Genomic DNA, 23,805 nt, shown 5'->3' with positions numbered 1-23,805 from the left:
CCTCATAGATCTAATATTGATAAACTATCTATTTAGAAAGTGGATAACTCAGGGTTTTTTTTTTTTCTGCGTTCCATGTGTGGTGTCTATTTAAAAAAAAAAAAAAAAACCTGAAAAAAAAAACCAAAATAACTTTTCCCTTCACTGAGCCTTTGAGTGCTTAAAGGGGCTCTATCACTGGGAAAAGTCATTTTTAACTAATCACATGCTTGCATAGGCTTTAGAAAGTCTATTCCACACTTACCTTTAGTATGTAGATTGCCTCAGTGGTTTCTGAATAAGTCTGTTTTTATTCATATGCTAATGAGCTTCCAGCCAGCACAGGAAGTTCCCAGCAGCTTCCTCTCTTCTATTATCTCCTATGTGTGTGAGGCAAACAGGAAGCTGAGTCATCATCAGCAGCAGTCTCCCATAGAAAACAACAGGGAGAGGTGTGCACGATGTATCATGCACCATACTAATTAGGGGGCATTCACACTACCATCTGTGTCCGACAGGTAGTGTCCGCTCCTAGTGTCCGTTCAAAATCTCGCATGGACATTAGGAGAGGACACTAACTGTGTTTGTGACACTTGTCATTCATTAAAAATGGCGATCAGGTGCGTTCTTTTGCATTCCGTGCCTGTCCTTCACTGTCTGCATGTAAAGATGTATGACTTTTCAAGCGGACAGAAAAACCCAACATGTAGGTTTTTTCTGTCCGCTTGAAAAGTCGGACATCTTTACATGCGGACAGTGAAGGAAGGGCACGGAGTGCAAAAGAACGCACCCTATCTCCATTTAAATGAATGACAAGTGTCACGGACACAGCTAGTGTCCGCTCCTAATGTCCGTGCGAGATTTTGTACGGACACTAGGAGCGGACACTAACTGTCGTACACAGACGGTAGTGTGAACGCCCCCTTAGCATATGAATAAAAACAGACTTTTTCAGAAACCACTGAGGCAATTTACATACTAAACGTAGGTGTGGAATAGACTTTCTAAAGGCTATGCAAAGATTTGATTAGTTAAAAATGACTTTTCCTAGTGATAGAGCCCCTTTAAATTTTGCAGGATATTTGTCCTTCATAGTAGAAACTGTGTGTGGTGTTCTTATGGGCTTTGTTTTTACAGTGTTTACTGAGAATGCAAAATGACGTCGCTTATATTCTATTTTAGTCCCTTAAAACAAAAAAACAAAAAAAATCAAAACTTTGCAATATTCTGACACCTATAACTTTTTTTTTTTTTTTTGGTTATACCTTGCTTCAATATGATCATTACCTGGTGATGGGTTTGGATTTTGGCTTGGCAAAGGAGTCAGAGTGGGCTGCAGTAATCCTGCTTTGTTTGGACAGTGTATGCCCCTCACACAGTCCTGTCTTTTTCTGGAGTAAATATATACAAATCTGTCCAGCCTTGTGAAATGAAAGAACACCCACTTTAGCATGTTCAGCTGCCATGTTATGCTGTAGTTTTGTCCTTGCTTCAGAATCACACCCCTTGCTGGCTCCTCCCCTTCTGACAGTACAGAGCCTAAAGAGCATATCTGGAATGACAACTAACAGCATTTGATTGCTCGGGAACAGCAGGGACTAGAGAAAAAATTTCAATAGCTCCAGAATAATTGGAGCAGTGCATAGTAATTGTTGTAAAGAACTGAGCTTGTTAGAGGTTGTGAAAGATCCTCTTTGAAACAGCAGAGATGGCCTTCTGACCTCACTTAGATGTTTAGTCTACAAACTCTTAAAGGGATTCTACCACTAAACCAACATTTCTTTCTAATTACCACATCGGAATGGCCTTAAGAAAGGCTATTCGTCACATACCTTTAGGCGTGGTCTCCGCAGCGCCGTTCCTTAGAAATACTGGTTTTAACCGGTATGCAAATGAGTTCTCCGCAGCAATGAGGGCGGCCCCAGCACTCAAATGGGGATGGGGGTGTCCCCACTGCTGGCCGAGAGCTCTTTCCAGCGACGCCTCCATCTTCAGCTGCAACCCCACCTCTTCTGTCGGTCCAACTTCCGACACCTGCGCAGTAAGCTCCTGTATTGAACTGTAAGAGCGCCTCCCAAGAGGCGGGGTTGCATCTTAAGATGGAGGTGTTGCTGGAAAGATCTCTCGGATAACAGTGGAGACGCCCCCATCACCGTTTGAGCACTGGGGCCCACTCTCATTGCTGCAGAGAACTCATTTGCATAACGGTTAAAACCGGTATTTCTAAGGAACGGCGCCGCAGAGACCATGTCTAAAGGTAAGAGACGAATAGCCTTTCTTAAGGCTATTCCGACGTGGTAATTAGAACAAAATGTTGGTTTAGTGGTAGAATCCCTTTAAAAGCTACAATATTCCTTTATCCTCTCTTCCTTGTGTCACATTGTTCATCTGGTTATATAGTTAGTTGGCTAGATAATAGTATGTTGTTTTGTTTTTATGTCCATGCTGCTTGTCCAGGCAGGTGGTGCTAAGGAATTCCATGATACAAGTGTTTATAAAGTAATTATTGTCTCTGCACTGCTATTTGTACAATTATCATCAAGGGGTTACCTCAGGCTACATAAAATGCGTAAGCAGGCTTAATAGGTGAGGTTGAGCAAAGTTATCCCTTTGATTAGTAAATTGTTTTCTCTGTTACTGACACTTGGTAAGTACTGTGTCATATAGGCATTTCTTTGGATTTTTGTCATATGTTAAAGGGGTTTTCCCATCTCACTGCTTCAGCAGTTTCCTGTTGTCTCCTACTCGCTTCCTGTATTTCTCCCACCCCCTTCCCCAGCTTACTGAACCACACTTTGAAGTATCACAATGCTTAAGCAGATCAGATAATATGCACATGCTTAAGAGACCAGACTCAGTGTTATCTGTGTGTTTACATATAGAGATAACAGACTTGGCTTTATCAGCAACTGCAGTTAGCTGAATGGATTGTCCTGCCAGCAGAGCAGTGAGTGACTTGTCCTATCTCACGGGTCTAAACCGTTATGGTAATGCTTTGTAAACAATGGGAGAAATAAGTACGCATAGCAGGCAAACAAAGCAGCATTTCTAAAGCAATATATCTAGGAAAAGTCTTCAATTTACATAAGCTACCAGTATAGATAGGATCCTTGAGATGGGACAACCCCTTTTAAAGATGATATACAGAAAGATATAGTCTCTGGACTTATTAACTTGTCCTCTATGTGTAGTATTATGAGTGGTGAGGATGTGCAGAATGAAGTATTTGAGGTACTGGAAGTTAGGAAGAGGATGGTATTTCCCATGCATAATAACAGGTGTCCGCTTGAGATTCCCTGCTGATTAGGCCCCGACGAGTCTCTTCCGGAGTTGAGCTGAAGCTGCTGATTGACCTCAGCAGACCTCAGAAAGAGGACATGTGATGTTACTGGTAGTGACATTGCAGACCTTTGCTTACTGGCTTCACATGAGAAGCCTAAGGCCTTGTTCACACGGGGCGCGGAATGGCCTATCTTGGTCCTGATTCTTATGCGGGAAGTCGCATCAGAATTGGACCAAAATGTGCTGATCCGAACAGTACTCGCTCATCTCTACTCAGTAGTTGATACCTTTTTTAATGGCTAACTTAAAAAAAATTTTGATGACATATCGAGCTTTCGAGACTCTATAGAGGTCCCTTCATCAGAATGGTATAACACAATTTCTGAAGTTAGGCATAGAAAGCAGACAGTGCACTGAATTCAGTGCACTGTCTGCTTTTCCAGTATGAACCATGATGCTGAAGATATCGGTGCTGGTTATTTTGGCACTGATCTCTCCCCACTGTCAGAAGGGCAGAGACTCTGGGTTATGAGAAACCCCCATCCTGGCTGTACTACTTCATAACTTGTACTGTACCACACCTCTGAGGATGTGAAAGGTCCTCTTTAACCCCTTCCCGCCGATGGCATTTTTTGAATTTCGTTTTTGACTCCCCTCCTTCTAAACCCCATAACCTTTTTATTTCTCCGCTCCCAGAGCCATATGAGGTCTTAATTTTTGCGGGACAAATTTTTCTTCATGATGCCACCATTAATTATTCTATATAATGTACTGGGAAGCAGGAAAAAAATTCAGAATGGGGTGGATTTGAAGAAAAAATGCATTTCTGCGACTTTCTTACGGGCTTTGGTTTTACGGCGTTCACTGTGCAGCCAAAATGACATGTCCCCTGTATTCTGTGTTTCAGTACGGTTCCAGGGATACCAAATTTTTATGGTTTTATTTACATTTTGACCCCTTAAAAAAAATCCAAAACTGTTAAAAAAAAAATTTTTTTTCTAAAAGTCGCCATATTCCGACGGCCGTAACTTTTATATACGTAAGTGTACGGGGATGCATAGGGCGTCTTTTTTTGCGGGGCCGGGAGTACTTTTTAGTTCTAGCATTTTCGGGAAATGTTATTGCTTTGATCACTTTTTATTCAAATTTTTATCAGAATCAAAACAGTGAAAAAACAGCGGTTTGGCACTTTTGACTATTTTTCCCGCTACGGCGTTTACCGAACAGGAAAAATATTTTTATAGATTTGTAGAGTGGGCGATTTCGGACGCGGGGATACCCAACATGTATATGTTTCACAGTTTTTAACTTTTATATGTGTTCTAGGGAAAGGGGGGTGATTTGAACCCCAGGGGGTCTGATCACTAATGCAATGCATTACAATGCTAATGCATTGTAATGCATTGCAAAAAATCATCCTCTCTTTTGCAGGCTGCATAGACCAGCCTGCAAAAGAGACAATTTGCAGACAAGCCTGGGAGCCTTGTACAGGCTCCCGGCTGTCATGGCAACATGACGTCAGCCCTGGAGCATGCTCCAGGAGCCGGCGATCCCGGACAAAATGGCGGCGCCCATGCGCCGCCGGGAAAATGGCGCCTGCGACGCCGGAGGGGTTAATGCCTCCAATCGGTCCGGGGACCGATCGGAGGCATTAGAGCCGGTTGTCTACTGCTTAAAGCAGTAGACACCCGGCGGCTATGGCGGCCGCCCGGCCCTTCGGGCGGTCGCCATAGTTACAGACCCGACATGCGCCGTACTATTACGGCGCATGTCGGGAAGGGGTTAAAAAGCTTGTGGGGCAGATTGAGTAACATGCATGCTGTTTGAGAAAATATTTGCAAGTGGCATTTTATGCTGCCTTCATCACATTTATAATAAAGCAATGACTGGGCATGGGTGGTCCCATTGCCTGTGTAGCATCCCAAAGCAATGCTGTTATATGTCTTGTGTTTTTTACATGTACCCCGGGATTGTCTTGTGTGTATGTGTCTATGGTGAAGCACTTTGTATCCGCCATTTTACTGTACATATGCACTTATCTTTGCACCTTCTTGCTGTTTGATGTATACTACTTTATGACCCATCAGAGGCCACAGGGCGGGGTTTAAGGAAAGGGTATATATTCTTTAGCAGCTGTAGTAAAGTTAGTCCATTCCAGTGATTGGGAAGCCCAGTAGTTCAGAAGTATAGAAGTTCAGCTCTAGTTGCACCGTTCCAGTACTGGACCCCTTGCTGAGCGAGACAGCCGGAGAACTCATTCTAGAAGCTAAAGATACAAGCCATCTTATTTCAAGGTACAACCAGAGGCTGCCCCGGAGTTTGTGAGAGAACTTTGGGGGTTCCCAAGAGACATTGATGTCTGTGCCATTAGGAGCTACAGAGGTACTGTACAGGTGTGTTCCATATCAGGACCCACAGTCCCTTATCTGCTGAGTTAGTGAGTGGAGGAGAGGAGAACAGTATGTCAAGTACTGCAGTGTCTATATTGCCATGGTTAAACTCTTTAAGTCTTGGATATTGTGTATGGAACTATATGCTGAGTGTCAACTTGCAAAGTTGCTGGAGAATCTGTTGGCGTTGTTCAATAAAAATTATTTTGGTTTACCCTACCACCACTGGATTCCTGAGTCGTTGCCTGCATCACCATCAGGGCATCTCCTGAACAACATCCACATGGCTCCGTATTGAGAGTTCCCCTCTCCAATAGAGTGTGCCCCCGGGGAAAGCCAAGAAGTGCAGGCATCCCTGTTTACTGCACAGCATTGTGGAAGGTTCGGAGTATGTGAGTAGCGCACCAGTCCTAGCAGGCGGCACAGCCCATGTCGTCGTATTCCGCACTCACTGATCCCCCTCCGCTGGGTTGCTGCACCTGTCCCTAATTCACAGTCCTTTACCTCATTTTGTGATATTAATGACTATAGAAAGCTATGTCAAGGCATATGGCCTGGCAAAGAATGTGACTGATTTATAGCAAGGCCTGTCTGTCCTCATAACTCTAGTGAATCCTCCACTGACACAAGTGTAATCAAAGTTTTATGCAGTTAATAAGCCGAACTTGAAAAATCTTGATGAAATGAGCAACAACTGTAGACAATCATGTTTTATTGTTAAGCACGTGACATAAGGATACATGGCAATTGTGGTAATTGAATTGTTCTATTTATGGGACTTAACTTCTTTAAAACTAATACAGTCTATTTTATTCCTAAGGAAATGTTTCTCTAGAAAACTTGAAGATTCGAGAAAATGCTTTGGTGAGTACTTCGATAATAATCTACGCGTGTTTTATTGTGTGTGATAAATATTTTTTTTTTCTCTTCCTGTTAATTTTTATCACTCGGAAATAATGCAGGACATTTATGGTTCGCACAAAAGAAAATTGCTTATGATGTGCCTTTGAGCCTATTGCTTTGCATATATTAATTAAATTGTGACCTATCTACATAAACATCATAAGTAATGTGAGTGTACTGTTGTAAATTATATCTGAGCAAGTAGAAACTGCCTCTAACCAGTCACACTGACCACATTACACTTTCTTTTGGTTAGGTTTGCACAATCACAAATTTCCATTTGCACGTAGCTTGCATACCATTATTTTAAGTCTTCTGTGGTTTGTTAAAATCCCAGTAAGTCCTGTTTCTCTGTGTTCTGCTTGTGCTGCCACAAAGTTTTCTTAGGAAGCAGGTCTTACAGCATTTCAATAACTGAGTTGAAAAATTCTTACTTAAGTTAGTCAAGTTGAAGTCTATTTTGAAAAGAGTTATGATTGATTGGCAGAAAATCAAATGCTTTTCAACCATGCTTCAACAGAATTAAAAAAAAAAAATAAAACTCATGAAACAGGCCTGGACAGAAATGATGGTTGCCTTAACTGAATATTTTGTTGCAGAACCTTTTGAGGCAAACGATTCCTGTAACTGTCAATAAAACTTCTGCACTTCTCAGTAGGTATTTTGGCCCACTCCTCATGAGCAAACTGCTCCAGTTGTCTCGGGATTGAAGGGCGCCTTTTCCAGACGGCATGTTTCAGCTCCTTTCAAAGATGCTCAATAGGATTTAGGTCCGGGCTCATAGAAGGCCACTTCAGAATAGTCCAATGTTTTCCTCTTAGCCATTCTTGGGTGTTTTTAGCTGTGTTTTTTGGGTCATTATCCTGTTGCAAGACCCATGACCTGTGACTGAGACCAAGCTTTCTGACACTGGGCAGCACATTTCTCTCTAAAATCCCTTGATAGTCTTGAGATTTCATTGTACCCTGCACAGATTCAAGACACCTTGTTCCAGATGCAGCAAAGCAGCTCCAGAACATAACAAAGCTTCCTCCATGTTTCACAGGAGGGACAGTGTTCTTTTCAAGAAGTGTTTCATTTTTCCATCTGTGAACATAGAGATACCAAAAAGTTAGATTTTTGTCTCATCTGTACATAGGACATTCTCCCAGAAGCTTAATGGCTTGTCAACATGTAGTTTGGTTATTATTATTTTTGTCAGATTCAGTCATTAAACGAGGGGTATCAACAATTTTGTCCACGTGTATATTATAATATATATATTTATTTATATTCTAATACATTTTTTATATATGATAAGAGTTATAATAGAATTGTACCAGCACTTCTCAGAATGTCCTCTTCTTCCTTGGCCCTAAATTATTGTTAGAAAATATTTTTCTTGTCCGACTATTTTAAGATTATGAAAAAAATCTTTGACCCTTTTACACTCATTCATCTCTTACTCATGTGAACAATAATAAATGTAATGGTTGGTGAAATGCTGTTTAAAAAGATGTGATTGATATAGCCTTCTATGCATTCTACAAGGTATGTATTGTTTGCATTAACCACCTGTGTTGCAGATGGGTTTTTATTCAATATTGAGGTTACGAGGAATGGCTGATGGGTATAGCAGACACAATCAATAATTAATTTCATGTGCACTTTATGCTCATGACTCTCTTCTGTATATTGTTTGTATTGTTTAAGAACATTTTATATGGGTAGCAATGGCATGACAGTTGTGGTGTTTTTTTTGTTTTTTTTTCCTATTAGAGTGAACTGGATGTACCATTTAAAGTGAAGGCTGGCCAAATTGGTATGCATAAATAATTCCTCTTGCATTTGCTGAGAAAATGCTACTTTGTTGCATGTATGAAATAATTTTTTGTCTTTTTATAATCTACAGTATATTCCCTTCAATTACTTTTGTAGGTTTTCATTTTTAAGATATATATTTTGTAACTTTGGGACCTTGGTGGGGGGGGGAGCTGGTTACCAGGCAAGTAAGACACTTGAGGGACTGTCTGCAAGTTCATGCTGGTGCTTTATTGGGAGGAGTTCATAAGGGCGAAACACAAATGGCTTTCAGCAGCATAAGGCAACACAAAACGGCACGACTTAATTCAGCCAAGTGTCAGAAGAATCCAGCAACATAGAACGGTCTTCGTGACAGAAACAATCCCACAGCCTCACCAGGTTAGCAGCTAGTCTCCACTTTTAGCTTCCACACAGTCAGAGTATTTGTAGCTCAGAGCCACCATCAGAAGAAAGAAGGAGAGCCAGCCACACCCTTCTACCTAGACACAGTGAGGGTCCATTCACACAGAGAAAAATGGTAATTAATCTGGTGCTGAATTTCAGCGCTGAAAAAAAAGCCTCTCATTGACTTCAATGGGTTCCTTTTTTCTGCTTCCTCTATGTGAATGGACCCTTAAGGCTCCAACTTTGGCTCTAACCAAATCCAGGACTAGAGCTTTTGAGTCTGGGTCTATTCTCACCCAAAATCCGGATATGGATTCCAGTCCATTACCTAGTGGAAAGGAGCCAACTTCACAGGCGGCGGAGGCATCTTCCCTCCACAAGGATGGTGGATCACATCTGTCCCTAGAAGGAGCACATAAACAATGCAGAAGAACCGATTAAACAATAAAGATTGATCTGTTTAATGACAGCTAACAATGGATCCAGATGGACCTCGTTGACTATAATGGTGTCCATTTGGCATTCTTTGTGTTTTTTTCCATTGTAAAATGCTGTTTCTTCTATTACAGGCTGCGTAGACCTTGTCCAGGGTCTGCCGATCCACCCCAAAATGGCACCCATGTGCCACTGGGAAAATAGTGGTGTGGGAGGGAAAGTCGTTGATTAGTGCGGGCATTGCCACTGTTTATCCACTCTATAATACAGAGGAGACCCAGCAACTATTGTGATCATTCAGCTTCTGAATGGCTGCCATATTTAAATACTTATCTGCCATATTGTTACAGTGGATGTCGGGACATATAGAGGCCACTGGTAGTCAGGATGAAGCTTTCAGAAGCCATTCTGATCAGTGATGGCAAGGGTTCCCACATAGAAGAGGACTTGTGTAGGAGATCATCTGGGACTACTGGAAGAACTAAGACTTAGGCTATGCTAAAATTGTTGAGGCTGAACTGCCTCTTTTCAGCCAGTAGAGGACAATGAGCATTATAAGTTTTTCCTTCTTTGTCTTTTGAAGCACTTCTGGGTTCAAAGAGACTGGAGGAGAAACGGAGGCTAGAATCAAGTCCCACCTGTGGACTAGAACGTCATGTCTGATTCAGGCTGCTCTGGATTTTGTAAATTTCCCTAGTGTTTTCCTTATTCACCAAGGTTAAAAATACAGCAGAACTAGATATCAAACCACTAAGCAGTACCTTAATCAACATTTCAACCTGAAATACCCTCTAATGAAAAGATCCTTCACCAAGGACTGTAAAAACCTAAGAGTGCGGAACTTAGGAAATAAATTGAAAGTAAAAACTCTGAAAAGCTTATCACTCACTCAGCGGATTGTAGTACTATTTAAAGCAGTTGGCCACTTTCACACCAATATTGAGAGACAAATGTTATGATTTGTATAATAGAAAGTTGTACAACTTTACAATATACTTTCTGTATCACTTCCTCGCAGTTTTCTAGATCTCTGCTTGCTGTCATTCATTCTGTTATTTGTAGTGGATAAAACTCTGACCATGGTCATGTGATTTACGGTCCATGGTCATGTGATGAGCACGCAGGTGCTGCTCGTTACAGTCACAGCACAATAATCAGACTTCTGCCTGGTAACGAGCTGTTCACCTGTGTGCTCATCACATGACCATGGACCGTAAATCACATGACCATGGTCAGAGTTTTATCCTCTAGAAGTAACAGAATGAATGACAGCAAGCCGAGATCTAGAAAACTGTGAGGAATTGATACAGAAAGTATATTGGAAAATTGTATATCTTTGTATTGTACAAACAATAACATTTTGTCTCTTAATATTGGTCTGAAAGTGGCCAACCACTTTAACCCCTTCCCGACATCCGCTGTAATAGTACCAGCGCTTTAAGCAGTAGACAACCGGCGCTAATGTCTCCGATCGTTTCCTGGACTGATCGGAGGCATTAACCTCTCCGGCGCCACGGTCAAAGGCGCCGGAGGCACCATTTTCTTTGCTCTGCATGGGTACCGCCATTTTGCTGGTGATCGCCGGCGCCTGGAGCCGACGTCACGTTGCCATGACAGCCAGGAGCCTTGTTAAAGGCTCCCGGCCGGTCTGCAACCTCTTTCTTTTGCAGGCTGGTCTATGCAGCCTGCAAAAGAAATGTAATGCATTACATTCGTGATCAGACCCCCTGGGGTTCAGCACCCCTAGGGGGTCTAATAAATGCAAAAAAAACATATATACATTTTTTTAAAAAAGTATTAAAAATTCAACTCAATAAATCGTATAAAAAAGTTACGGCTGTCAGAATATGGCGACTTTTAGAAAAAAAATGTAAGTTTTTTTTTTTTGTTTTTTTTTTGGGGTAAAATGTAAATAAAACCATATAAATTTGGTATCCCCGGAATCATACCAAAACACAGAATACAGGGGACATGTCATTTTGGCTGCACAGTGAACGCTGTAAAACCAAAGCCCGTAAGAATGTCGCAAAAATGCATTTTTTTCTTCAAATCCACCCCATTCTGAATTTTTTTCCAGCTTCCCAGTACATTGTACAGAATAATTAATGGTGGCAACATGAAGAAAAATTTGTCCTGTAAAGATTAACACCTCATATGGCTCTGGGAGTGGATAAATAAAAAAGTTATGGGTTTTAGAAGGAGGGGAGTCAAAAACGAAAATCAAAAAATGCCATCGGCGGGAAGGGGTTAATATTTAGCTTCCATATTTTTTTTTTTTTTCTCAAATCCTTTCTCCATATTTGTGCATTTGTGCCATATCTTGCTATAGTTGCCTTTCAGTCTACCAGGAAAGCTGGATAAAATACCAGATAATGCTGTAATCAGTCTGCTGAGTACTTAATAGGCACTGATATTCTCAGCACTCAGGCACATAGCATCAAAGCTGACAGTGTGCTGAATTCAGCACACAGTCAGCTTTCCCGAGATATATATTTATTTATTATAGACCTGAACGGTCCTCATTCTAATTCTGTAATTGTTCAATAATATGCCAGATTTGCCATTCAGGATCCTAGGAATACAAACTCCTAATAGATCTTGGTATGCACAGACAGTTCTATATGGTTACAAAAACTTATTTGGCGGCTTCATTAAAATAAGTGCTTGAACAAGGTGTAGTTCGACAACCTTTTGCCCCAATGATTTCCTTTTATAAATTAATCTTTTTAACCACATTTCAAGTCTTTCAGGGTCATTTCTTTTCTTCATCTTAGCACTTATGTTGCTGCTTTCCTATTCTGGACAAATGTTTTAATGGATAGGAAATCTGGCTCATTCAGATTTAAAGTTTATACATCAATAACGCCTCACCCACACCATCCAAAAATTCTGCTGAGTTGCCATGGTTGTAGCCTTCCCTTTCTGGATTGTGTGCATAAAATCAGTGAACCTTTTATTAGGCAAATATCAAAGTCACACACAGATGTTCATCTACGTAAGCTTTGAGAATCACAGTTTGATCTTTTCATCAGATGTCAGCGATTGGTATAACTGATAACATAATTATGTTTTTAACCACTGAAAGCCAGGAAAGCTGAGAAACCTTCAGATAGCAGCAGCTGGATCATTTCCCACATTTCTTCCTTCTAACCTTCTATTAATATCTGTTACTGGGGTAAATAGTAGAGCTGAGGGATATGACCAGACAATGTCACAACTGCACATGGCTAATTCCCCAGCCACCCATGGTAGCCACTCATGTCACGAGTTTGCCTTTAACACATATTGTTTAATGGGGGGGGGGGCTACTACAAATGGCAGGGGATTCAGTCACACACAGTTACTGCAGTGTTAGGATGTACACATGATTATTTTAGTGTAAAATGTCCATTAAGCTAATTTAGTTTTGAATTTTTTTTATTTATTTTTTTTAATTCTACGATTCTCTCAAACTGATAGTTTCAGAGCTGGCTTTTGCTATATGGGACTTGAATAGGCAGATCCAAATAACCTGTTTAGAGCGGGTTCACATCTGCACCCATGCGCGCTTTAAAGGGGTATTCCCACGTCGCATACTCACCAGTCTTCGTTGCTGTAAATTCTTCTTTCTTCCAGCTTTGTGTCATTGGTGGGCGGGGTTACATATGCAAAGCCAGTGGCGAGATGCCGCTGGCCCTGCGTGCACGCTCATAGACCAATCTAGCCTTCACAATGCGAATACAGACCCGGCATCTGCCTCTCTCTATTACAGCAGATGCCGGGTCTGTATTCGCATTGTGAAGGCTAGACTGGTCTATGAGCGTGCACACACGGCCAGCGGCATCTCGCCGCTTGGCTTTGCATATGTGAATACAGACCCGGCGTCCGCTGTAATAGAGAGGCGGATGCCGGGGAGTGTAGACGCTGGCACAGATGCCTGCAACATCGCTATGCTCCTGCTACGTTTTCCCGGAATAGCAGCATCGCTCCTGCCGCTGCTGGCTTCATGCAGGGGAAATAGCGATGTTGCAGGCATCTGTGCTGGCGTCTAACCGTCCCCGGCATCCGCCTCTCTATTACAGCAGATGCCGGGTCTGTATTGGCGGCCTCTACCCCCCCCCCCTTCCAGGCTCGCTCCCGTGCACTTAGCCCCTCCTCCCTCCCCCCTCGGAGCAGCAGATACATCACTTGACTTATGACCAGATAAGTCAACAGATGTGTCAAAAAAAAAAAAAGAGTAAAGTACGATAGTGGACAAACAAAGCAGTTTTGCTGAAGCAATGTATTTAGGAAAAGTCTTACATTCACATTAACAAGCAGAATAGATAGGATCCTTGTAATGGGACAACCCCTTTAAGCAATCCTGCTTGGTTTCAGTCTTCTGCCCTGAGAAACAGGGGACAGAAACCCGGCAGTCAGTTTTCAAACCCATTCAAGTGACTGGGTTTGAAAAGTATCTGCCTGTGAGCGTTTTATACGTGTCCGTTGTAAAACAATTATTATTATTTTTTTTTAACCGGGCACAAAGTCCTGCATGTCCTACTTTGTGCCCGTTTAAAAGAAAACTGTTTAGCCGCGGACAGGTAAAAAAAGCTCACTCGTGGATACTTTTCAAACCCATATACTTGAATGTGTTTGAAAACGGACTGCGGGTTTCTGTACCCTGTCCAGTTTCTCAGGGCAGAAGACTGAAACCCAACAGGATTGCTTAAAGGGCATAGATGTGAACCTGCCCTTATTTGTCATGTGGATTGTTTAAAGTTTTAGTGCTGTCAGCTTTTTTAACTTTTTCCTTTTATAGTAAGTTCTTATCGCTAATGGTGAAAATAGATGTGATGCGTGGTTTTGCTTTAGCACCAGTTTTCAACGCTGCATTGTTTCAAAAGTTGTGAAATATTTTTTGTAACTTAAAATGATGGATAATTTTTAAAATTTTAACTTTTATTTCCTGTCCAGTGTATAACTCTGCCAATGACAAAAAAGGGAATCCCGTGTTCACCCAGTGTGAAAATAAAATGGGGAAAAAAAAAAATACAATACAATTATTGGCTTTTGTTAAGGCAAAAAAAGCTACAAAAAAGTGTGTATGAAGGAAGTCTAAAGAGCATGAACACCTAAAATAAAGCAAAAAAAACCAAAACGGTGCTCTAATACCCCTGTATTGATTTAGATTTTACATGCTTATAATTTTATTGGCATGATTATTTCTTCTTTCTTGTTCACAGATAAGCTTATCCTGAAAATCCCCTGGAAGAATTTATATGGTGATGCGGTGGTTGCCACTCTTGAGGGTTTATATTTATTGGTGGTACCTGGGGCAAGTGAGTGACTATAATGAACTTATAGCCAAATGCTACAAGAATATGCCATTGTGTTGCAGTTTAGCAGGATTAGTATGTGCTAGTGTGGGTTTGACAATTGATGATATAGCTTTTTATTAAAATTTTTATCAGAGGCAAAACGGTGAAAAAAAATGGAGGTTTGTGACCTCTAGTGTGGTCGAGGGCAGGTCTCTATCACATTGCAGACATGTTTGACCTTTCTACATTGGAGCTCAGGCCCTTTGCTTTTCTCACCTCTACTCTTGGTCTCCCATACTTGGAGTAGCTTCACTATAAGCAGGTGGTCCACTTGCTCCGCACACTCTTTGGCTCACTCATAGTCTTCTGACCCTCCCCGTTTGGGAAGCGTTGCCGAGCTGGTATATCTACGAAGGGCTTTATTTCATACGTACACCAACTTCTCTCCTCCCTGATGGATGGCACACCCTTAGTCCATCGCTACATGACCAGATGGGAGGAGGCCCCTAGGTCAATGGCAGGTGGTCTGGTCCCGAGCGGCGAAGTCCTCTATGTGCATAACTCACAGGGAGACCCAATACAAGCTACTCATGCATTGCTACTATACCCCCACTCTTGTCCACTCCCTCAATCCTGCTATACCGTCTGTGTATTGGTGGTGCCTCTCGAGTCATGGTTTTCTCACATATTTTGGACCTGCCTGCTCATATTAGGTTTCTGGATCAAGGTCAAGGCAATGACTCCATGGGGTCCCATTGTACCCACTGATTTATCTCCTCTGCCTTCCCCGTAGACGCCTTGGTAAGGCATTGTCCCGGGTTTTCTTATATCTCTGTACAGCTTCAAAGATCCTTATATCACGTAATTGGTGGACTGTGTATCCACCATTGGGACCGTACTTATTTGGGAGAATGAAAGAAATCCGCACACTTGAATACCTGACAGCGAGCCTCAATAACAGTATGGAGGCGTTCCAGACTATCTCCAGGGCCTCTAGGTCGCTGACAGGTCATTTCCTCCTCCTCCTAGCTGGTTTTCCCTTTCAGTTTTTTTTCCTGTTTTTATTTTGTCTGCCCCTGGCTTTCTTTTACTTGCATTTTGTATGTTTTTGTTGCATTCTTGTTGTATTTTTCTGGTTATTGCTATGTGATAAAATGTTTCCGATTAATTTTTCTTTTGTTTCTCTCTTGATTGTTATCTCAATACTTTCTTATTGACAAAACTTTAAGTAAAATTAAAGTCAGCCGAAAAGTAAAAATTTACCTAAATATTTTAATGGTAACACCTATATTAAAGTAAAACTAAGAAAAAATAATTTTTATTTATTTTAGAAACTTGGTGGGGGGCTTACGACAATTGGTGGAGGCTTACGACACTTTTGTGGGGAGTTAAATCCCCATACATTATGCAAAATAACCTTGCACATGAGAGAGATGAGGACCAAAGCTAAATAACGCAAATATAAAAGGCACCTACATCAGGTAGGATGATCTATGATGTATGAACAATGTAGGAGTAGCACCTTAAAAATGGGGAGAACAATAAGGGTAAATACAGACTGAGTTTTTTGGTCAGGATTTTGAGGCCGTATTCACCTCAAAATCCTGACCAAAAAGACGGCTCCCAATGAAATCAATGGGAGCCGCTCAGGAGTTTTTTTTCCAGGAGCCGGCTTGTTCCGGCTCCCAGAAAAAGAGACATGCTCATTCTTCAGGCTGTTTTGCCTTGCAATTTGGCCTGAAGACACTCCCTCCTCCCTACTAGACGCATTCATTAGACCTAATCTGGAGCGGAGTGCACGGCTGGTGCAGTGTATTGGCTTTCAGATGCGGCTACCCTGTTTTTGGAACGGAACCTGAGGTGGTCTCAGCTTTCGGTTCTGGTCCAAAAGACCCCATCTGAACTTAACCTTACGGAGAACATTTGTAACCATAAACTCAAAGTCCAAGCGTTTGCTCCAGGAGTAAATGGAGCACAACAAACCCTAGTGTTCCTAAAGTGTGGAAGTGGGTGGGGGGACTGGGGATCTGCCATCACGACTAACACTCAAAAGTTAGCAAAAGGTCAAATGAGTGCAATAGGCTAGGATAGAAAATAAAATGAATGCGGTAGGACCAGGGGCCACATTAACAAACAATAGCAGAGGCAGTACTAGCAATATCTGCATATAAAAAAACAACATTCAATGGGTCCTAGGCTGATAAAAGACCTACTCTTTCTCTGCCTTCTTTCTGATCTCTTTCCCCCCTCCGCTCCTCGATACACCCCCAGTTAAATATTTAGCCCTTTTTCCATATCTACACTATCTTGTTCTTTAAGTTGGTTATAACCCTCCCCCTTCCAATGCCTTGTTTAAACATTTATCCAACCATCTAGCTATCTTCTCCCCTGCACAGCTGCACCCTCCCTATTGAGGTGCAGACCATCCCTACCATAGAACCTGTAGCCCACAGCAAAGTTGGCCAAGTTCTCTTCAAAGACCTGCTTCCTTCACCAACTCTTGAGCAACTTGTTTAACCCTTTAAACTCCTGCTGCCTCTCCTGTGTGGCCTGTGGTAGTATTTCCAATAATACCACCTTGGAGGTTCTGGCTCTTTCCTCTACCCTGTTGCTTTCTAACCTGCCTAGCTGCCTCCTGTTCCCACACCTTCATACTACTACATCAGCCTTTGCACTTACCCCAACAAACTTTGAGCAACAAACTCCTTTCCAAGTTATCAATGGATCTCAGTTTTGTAATTTGCTCATAAAAATCAATGATCTGGGCTTCCAAATGTGCAACACACTTACATCTTGCACAGCAGTATGCCACATTAGGCGGCTGGTCAAGCACAGAATATATGCCACAAGATCTACACTGGACTGCATTGCTAAGTATGGAACACTTTTTACCTAATAGGGATTATTACACCAAAACAAAAAAATACCTGTCAAATAATCACTGTTCATAAGTCACTTTCAGTCAATCTTAAAACAAAACCAGAGTTAGAATCAAAACACACTTGGAATCTCTCTCTATCACTTAGCTTTTAAAATTTGCTCGTAGATGCACTAACTGCTGTAACTGATTCCTCTGGAGTTTTTTCTCTTTCTTTTACCTCCTGGAAAGAAAAGCTGTGTACGTACTTAACAAGTCCTGTATTTCATGCCTTACCTGATGAAATCTAATCTTTGGGTTTAATTATGATAAATACGTTAATTGTTTTTAAATGTGTTTTTACTCTCAAGGCATAAAATATGATGCAGAAAAAGAAGAGAGAAATCTCCAAGAGACAAAACAGAGGGAGCTGCTACGGATTGAAGAGGCCATGCAGAAAGCTGCCGAAAAAGGTAGATTTGTTGTTTCGTTTTTTTTTTTTTTTTTTTCCTCTGATGTTGTAGGGCTTTGCTCTTCCTTGGTAGTTATGAAAATATGTCCTAGAGATGTTTTAAGTTGTCATTTCTATTACTTATCTGCTTGCCTATGGATGAAGGCGTTCTTGGAGACTGCTACAACTTGCAGAGTTTAATGTATAGTAAGAAACAGTCTGGTGCGTATAAATATTTTCCTTTTTTGATTATTTTAAATAGCATCATATGTCTTCCTCTTTATTAGATTTTTTTTTTTTCGTTGCAATAAAATCTTACATAAAGGCACAGTATATTATGATATTGTATGCATCACAAGATCATGATTAAATAGTACATGGATCATCTCTGTGTGCAGTAGAGAGTGAGCACTGGCCACAAAATGGACCAGAGTTTTTCTCACTGCTTGATACATGGAACCTTGAAAATACGTGTGTATGAGGCCATAGAAATTAATGGGTCAATCTGCTAGCTGTGAGAAACATGGCTAGTCCACTACCAGTGCACACAGTTATATGTTCTTCATGATCGTGATGTTGGTTTTTGTGGGGTTTTTTTTTGGCATGTGGTTTTTTTTTTTTTTTTGAATGCTCCTTCTAATGACATCCTACGTTTCCTAATAGTGAATGTCATCAGAAAAGAGAATACTATTTACTAAGGTTATTATAAATATAGATTTGCATGTAACTATCCATATTAAAAATTTCCTGTGATATTCCGGTTTCACAGACATCTCTAGAAAAGTCTAGGTAGACTGACACTTGAGGGCTACTCTTTTTATGCTTGAATAATGTATCTTGTATAGATGGTATTAATGATATGACTTACTCACATAGGGGTCAACAGGTGCAATAGAAATGTAGAAATTTATGAGGATGCATCTATACTTTTGTACACTTTGGGTTTTTTGTTTATTTCCTTTAAAGCTTAACTAAGCTTTCAAAAAATTGTGGAATTTCTGGCAGCATTTGGATTATACTTAAAAACTATTGGTTCATTTTTGTGTCATCCTGTATTTTTTTCATTCCTTCCCGTGCTTCTTATTGAGGGCTGTACACTGTTTTCACTAGGAGAAGGAGCTGGTTCTACTTTAATACAGAAAAGCTGAGGCTTAGATGTAACTTCAAACACTTTGTCTCGGGCATTATAAAAACTAGAACGTTGGACTCATCAGTTGAAAACAATCGGAGTTGGGAGCAACTACATATAAATATTCCATAAATTGTTTTTTGTTGTTGTTGTTTTTTCCAACTTATGATTTCTGTGGAAATTTAACAGATGCAACTCACATCTTATCTTATTATAGCAGAATCACTAGCTGTCTTGCATTACATAAAAGCTTATCTCCTTACACCTAGTGAAACCAGTATATGTTCTCAAAAGAGAAACAAAGGAAAGAATAAAGTGAAGGTTTTCTCAGAAAGGGGCCAACCTTTGTCGATTAAAGTACCGTATATACTCGAGCATAAGCCGAATTTTTCAGCCCAGTTTTTGAGCTGAAAAAGCACCCCTCGGCTTATAATCGAGACAGCAAAAAAAAAATAAATTGATTTTATTTTTTTAAGGGGGGGGGGGTCTATAACCAGCCACAATATCAATGTATAGAATCTCCCAGAAAATAGTGCAAGGAAAAAAAGAAATTAAAAAAAAAAAAAAAAAAAAAAAAAAATTAATTTAAAAAAATAAAATAAAAAAAAAAGTTCTAAATCACTCCTTTCCCTAGAATACATACAAAAGTAGAAAATTACTGTGAAACGCATACACATTAGGTAACCCTGTGTCTGACAGTGCCCGGTCTACTTGAATATAGGGTATCTGCAGTGCTCCTGTACCGTTGGGAAGGGGTTGATAGGAGCACTGCAGATCCCCTATATTCAGCCAGGCTGAATTCCAGGTGGGGGTAAAAAACCCAGTCCTCAAGCTCAGGGAAGGGGCAGACAGACAACCAAAACACCCCCTCCCCTTTCCCAGCACCCAGCATCTCTACTGCACCCAAAAACTCTGACCATTTTAATTTTTGAAATTTTCCAGTAGCTGCTGCATTCCCCCCCTCGGCTCATACTCGAGTCAATAAGTTTAACCAGTTTTTGTGGTAAAATTAGGGGCCTCGGATTATATTCGGGTCGGTTTATACTCGAGTATATACAGTACATTAAAAAATGTATTAATAAATGCTGCCAGAAAATGTTCAAACTTTAGTTGTACTTTAGGACTGAAAACATGCATGCGTATAGTTTTTGATAGTTTAAGGTGCAGTGTTCGAGTTTTATGGAGCCAAAGACAGAAGTGGGTCCAGCAAGAAGGTGAAGCATAAGTTGTCTGTTTGTATTTCCCGTTCATTTTGACACCATTGCATGTGTGATACCAGTGTAAGGGTGCATTCACACTACGTAACGCCGGGCGTGTATGAGAGCCGTACACGCCGGCATTACGGCAGACTGCCGAACACTTCCCATTCACTTCAATGGGAGCGCTTGTAACAGCGGCGTTTACGAGCGCTCCCATTGAAGTGAATGGGAAGTGTTCGGCAGTCTGCCGTAATGCCGGCGTGTACGGCTCTCATACACGCCCGGCGTTACGTAGTGTGCATGCACCCTAAGCCTTCTGTGCAAGTCTAGAAGCTATAGTTCTGTTGGCAAGAACCCCAGTGTGAACTGACTTTATGATTTTCATGCCAAGCTAGGGGTTTTTAAGCTGTTTGTGGTAGTTAAATCTGATTTGTATAAATTTCATCAGTTTCCTCCATGATTTACATTTATATGACCTTGAGATATTTCCTTAATCATTCCTTCACCACACGGATGTCTTCTTTCATTTTCCGTGTTAACATTGGCTTGATATATTTTTTTTTTTTTCTCTACGTGTTACCAAAGGATCAAGACGCTGGGAAAAACTACTTATTATTTCCGTCTATATACCCAGCGGCAGTATTAATGCAGCATTGTTTTACGCAGCCTTGTTTTACAAACATAGCAACTATATCTATTTTATTGCATGTCTAAAGTATCAGCAGGTACAAAGCCAACAGGATACCTGGATTTAGTACCTTTTAAGAGTAGGAGCCAATGAGCACACAATGGTATCTGTGGTGTAATTTACTGCTTACTTATGTACAAAGAGAATATTTGTTCACTGGTTTTTCTATTTCTAAATAGATAATTTGAAAGAGTTGTGAGTCAGATCCCCACTGCTAAAATATATGTATATGTATATATATATATATATATATATATATATATATATATATATATATATATATATCTATATCTGATGTGGGAAAAAGTTGAGGTTGATAATATAAAGTTGTAGATATCTGAGGACAATTTGATATGTACTTGGATATCTGTGACTACATATTATAAGAACTGCATGAACTAGCATCTCTGCAGATAACTTGCACTGTCATTGTTGGATTGAACAGTATACAACTGCTTTATTAACCTTACTCGGCTTTATTCTTGAAGACTTTCACTAAAACTATCCTATACGTTATTGATAGAGACAGCCCCTGTTAGGCTATATTGACATCATTCAATAGAAATCCAAACTTCAGTCCCTCTCTATGATCCAGGAGGAATGACTTCTATCCCCATAGATTAGAACTGTCCCTGAATTACATCCACATATATTCATCAATTTAGCTGCCATGTAATAGTATATTTCTATTGCAGAAATGTGGCTTTGACTTCTCCTGGCAAAATCTGCGTTGACCCCTAAGGTGCTAGGAGACAGCAGAGAAATAAGCCGATTGTCCCTGTAACTACATTTTACATAACAAATCCCCCACCCCTTCCCTGGGTAGCCATTAGGTGGTCTGTTTACTTAAATAGCATATGCTTTCTGTTCAGCACAGTCCACACAGCATAGTACGCAGAAGTGTTGTTCCTCAGTCAAAAATAACCCAATGGTGCTTCATTCCTAAAGAAGGAAAGATATATAAGCTTCCAGTTCTCCATTATGTACAGCTTTGAAAGTGTATAAACGGTGTAATTATTATAAGAGCATTGAATCATACTTTTTAACAAAAAAAAAAAAATATATATATATAAAATTACTCTTCAATGACAGCTTGCTGCAAATGGATTATTTTGACGGTAGCTTAGTCATCCTTGTACAGAGAGATGGACCCGATATATTTCTCAAATAGTTTTTTGCCTTTCATTGAAGTTATACCTATTTTTTGTAGTTTTGCATAGTATATTCTTGTAATGTGTTCCATTAGTACTGAAGGATTTGAGCAGAGCTACTGAATAGCTGTAGATTTCCTTTTTGTACAAGATCATAGAAATAACCATAGCCCCTCTTCCTATTATGTCCATTATCCAGAACCCTGAATAACATTTTGGGTCTATTGATTTGCAATTTTTTTTGTTATGTTTACATTTAGTCTTCTACTTTAAAGGAGTATTCTTACCTCGGCTTTTCATGGCTGAGCGTTATACTTGTGTCACTGCAAATGTGGTGGTACTGTGCGGTTTCTGGTTCTGGCTAACCAAAACACTGATGCCTCAGGAATGGTGTCAAGAAAGACTGAAAGACCACTTTAGGAATGGATGTCTGCCTCGAACTCCTGTTATAATATGCTGGCTGAACATGCTTTTATTCTTAGGCCACACATTGCTTAAAGGCTGCATTTTTTTTTTTTTTTATCAAATCCAAGAGTGGCTTCCAAGGAATGGGAACCACAAAAAAGCACTTGACCTTCTCCTTCTGCTAAATCCACTCTTGACTTTGGTTCAAAAAACACGATAAAATCTTTAACAAAAATTACAACTTTTCTGCAAAGTGTGGCCTAAGTCTTAATCTTATTTTGGACAGAAGTCCTGTTCAGATTAGAAACATTTCCAATTTAAATTTTTGTTAAAAAAATAAAAATTTGCTTCTTGCATCAAAGTAAGAATTTACTTTTGGTGGACACCCATTGTAATATCACTGTTAAAGTTGACTCATTTTTATTTATTTCTTTAATGCGATTTAATTTAAACTTTCTTGATCTTGAAAAGTCACTTTTTTTTTTTTTTTTCTTCTTTTTAATGTGTGTTCACGTGTGCATAATTTTATATATATATATATATATATATATATATATATATATATATATATATATATATATATATATATATATCTGGTTTCCCTTAATTTAAAAGTTTTGTTTGGACCTCTACTAACAGTTTCTTATCCCTTTTCTCATACATATGCTTTCATTATGAAGGACCCAAACATAAAAAGCACAAATCTTTTAAGAAACGTTTTAGGGTTCATGATACTAAGAAAGGTGGGTATGATATGTTGTTGCATGCGCTTGTATGGTTCTTTTCACTTTAAGCGTCACCTCTTTTGGCAACTCGCTTTGTCTCTACTGTATTGATCAGTGGGGGTAGAATTATAATGGCAAATATGCCATATTCTAGTGCATTTTAGGCGCTACAAAAATGGGGTGTAACTTTAAGGGAAAGGGTTTAGTTTACGTTCCGACCCTGTGTGCTCAATGTGCATCAGAATTTTGGTACATTTTACTAGCTGTTGGCTAAAACAGCAAATTGAAGGTGTAACATTCAACTGTGCAGTCTAATAATGCAGCAGATTGATCAGCCAGCATCAGACGCTGTCATACATTTGGTACATTTTAAGATTGTCTAGTCTAGCTTTCCATTGTATTACTTTTACATAGTATTAATAAATCTGCCTTGCTTTGTTTAGGAGAGTAGGTTAGACCAGGGGTGCAACTTCCATGAGATGGCCTGAAGCAACGGTGATGGCCTAAGGTGGCACCTCACAGAATAAACGACTGGGGTGGGATAGAGGCTATTTTTTTTTTTTTTTTTTTTTTTTTTTAAATTGGCTGGTACTTATTTTGTTATTGCAATAGATAGCAGATGATAATTTTCACTCACCCATCCATGCTCCTGTCCAGGCCGCCTCTAGATGGCGCTTCATTTACATCACATCCTTAAGAACGACAGGAAGCCAGCATCCTGACATTTTTCAGCGATGGCTATAGC

The 23,805-nt window shown here is 40.2% G+C and overlaps 1 protein-coding gene across 2 annotated transcripts in view; it reads left to right on the top strand.

The window, feature by feature from the left end:
- The window catches only part of VPS13C (vacuolar protein sorting 13 homolog C), a 215,256-nt gene that overhangs the window by 6,908 nt on the left and 184,543 nt on the right, over positions 1–23,805 (top strand). Inside the window, exons 2-7 of one of the 2 annotated variants that reach the window (XM_075273790.1) lie at positions 6,472–6,515; positions 8,313–8,355; positions 14,381–14,476; positions 17,684–17,785; positions 17,929–17,985; positions 23,016–23,078. In XM_075273790.1, the coding sequence (XP_075129891.1) occupies positions 6,472–6,515; positions 8,313–8,355; positions 14,381–14,476; positions 17,684–17,785; positions 17,929–17,985; positions 23,016–23,078 (405 nt within the window). The remainder of the gene's footprint in view (positions 1–6,471; positions 6,516–8,312; positions 8,356–14,380; positions 14,477–17,683; positions 17,786–17,928; positions 17,986–23,015; positions 23,079–23,805) is intronic. The other variant, XM_075273791.1, reaches the window with a different exon arrangement.

This window comes from Leptodactylus fuscus, chromosome 5 (genome assembly GCF_031893055.1).
Source record: "Leptodactylus fuscus isolate aLepFus1 chromosome 5, aLepFus1.hap2, whole genome shotgun sequence".
Lineage (NCBI taxonomy): Eukaryota > Metazoa > Chordata > Amphibia > Anura > Leptodactylidae > Leptodactylus > Leptodactylus fuscus.
This window is presented reverse-complemented; position numbering and strand designations above follow the sequence as displayed.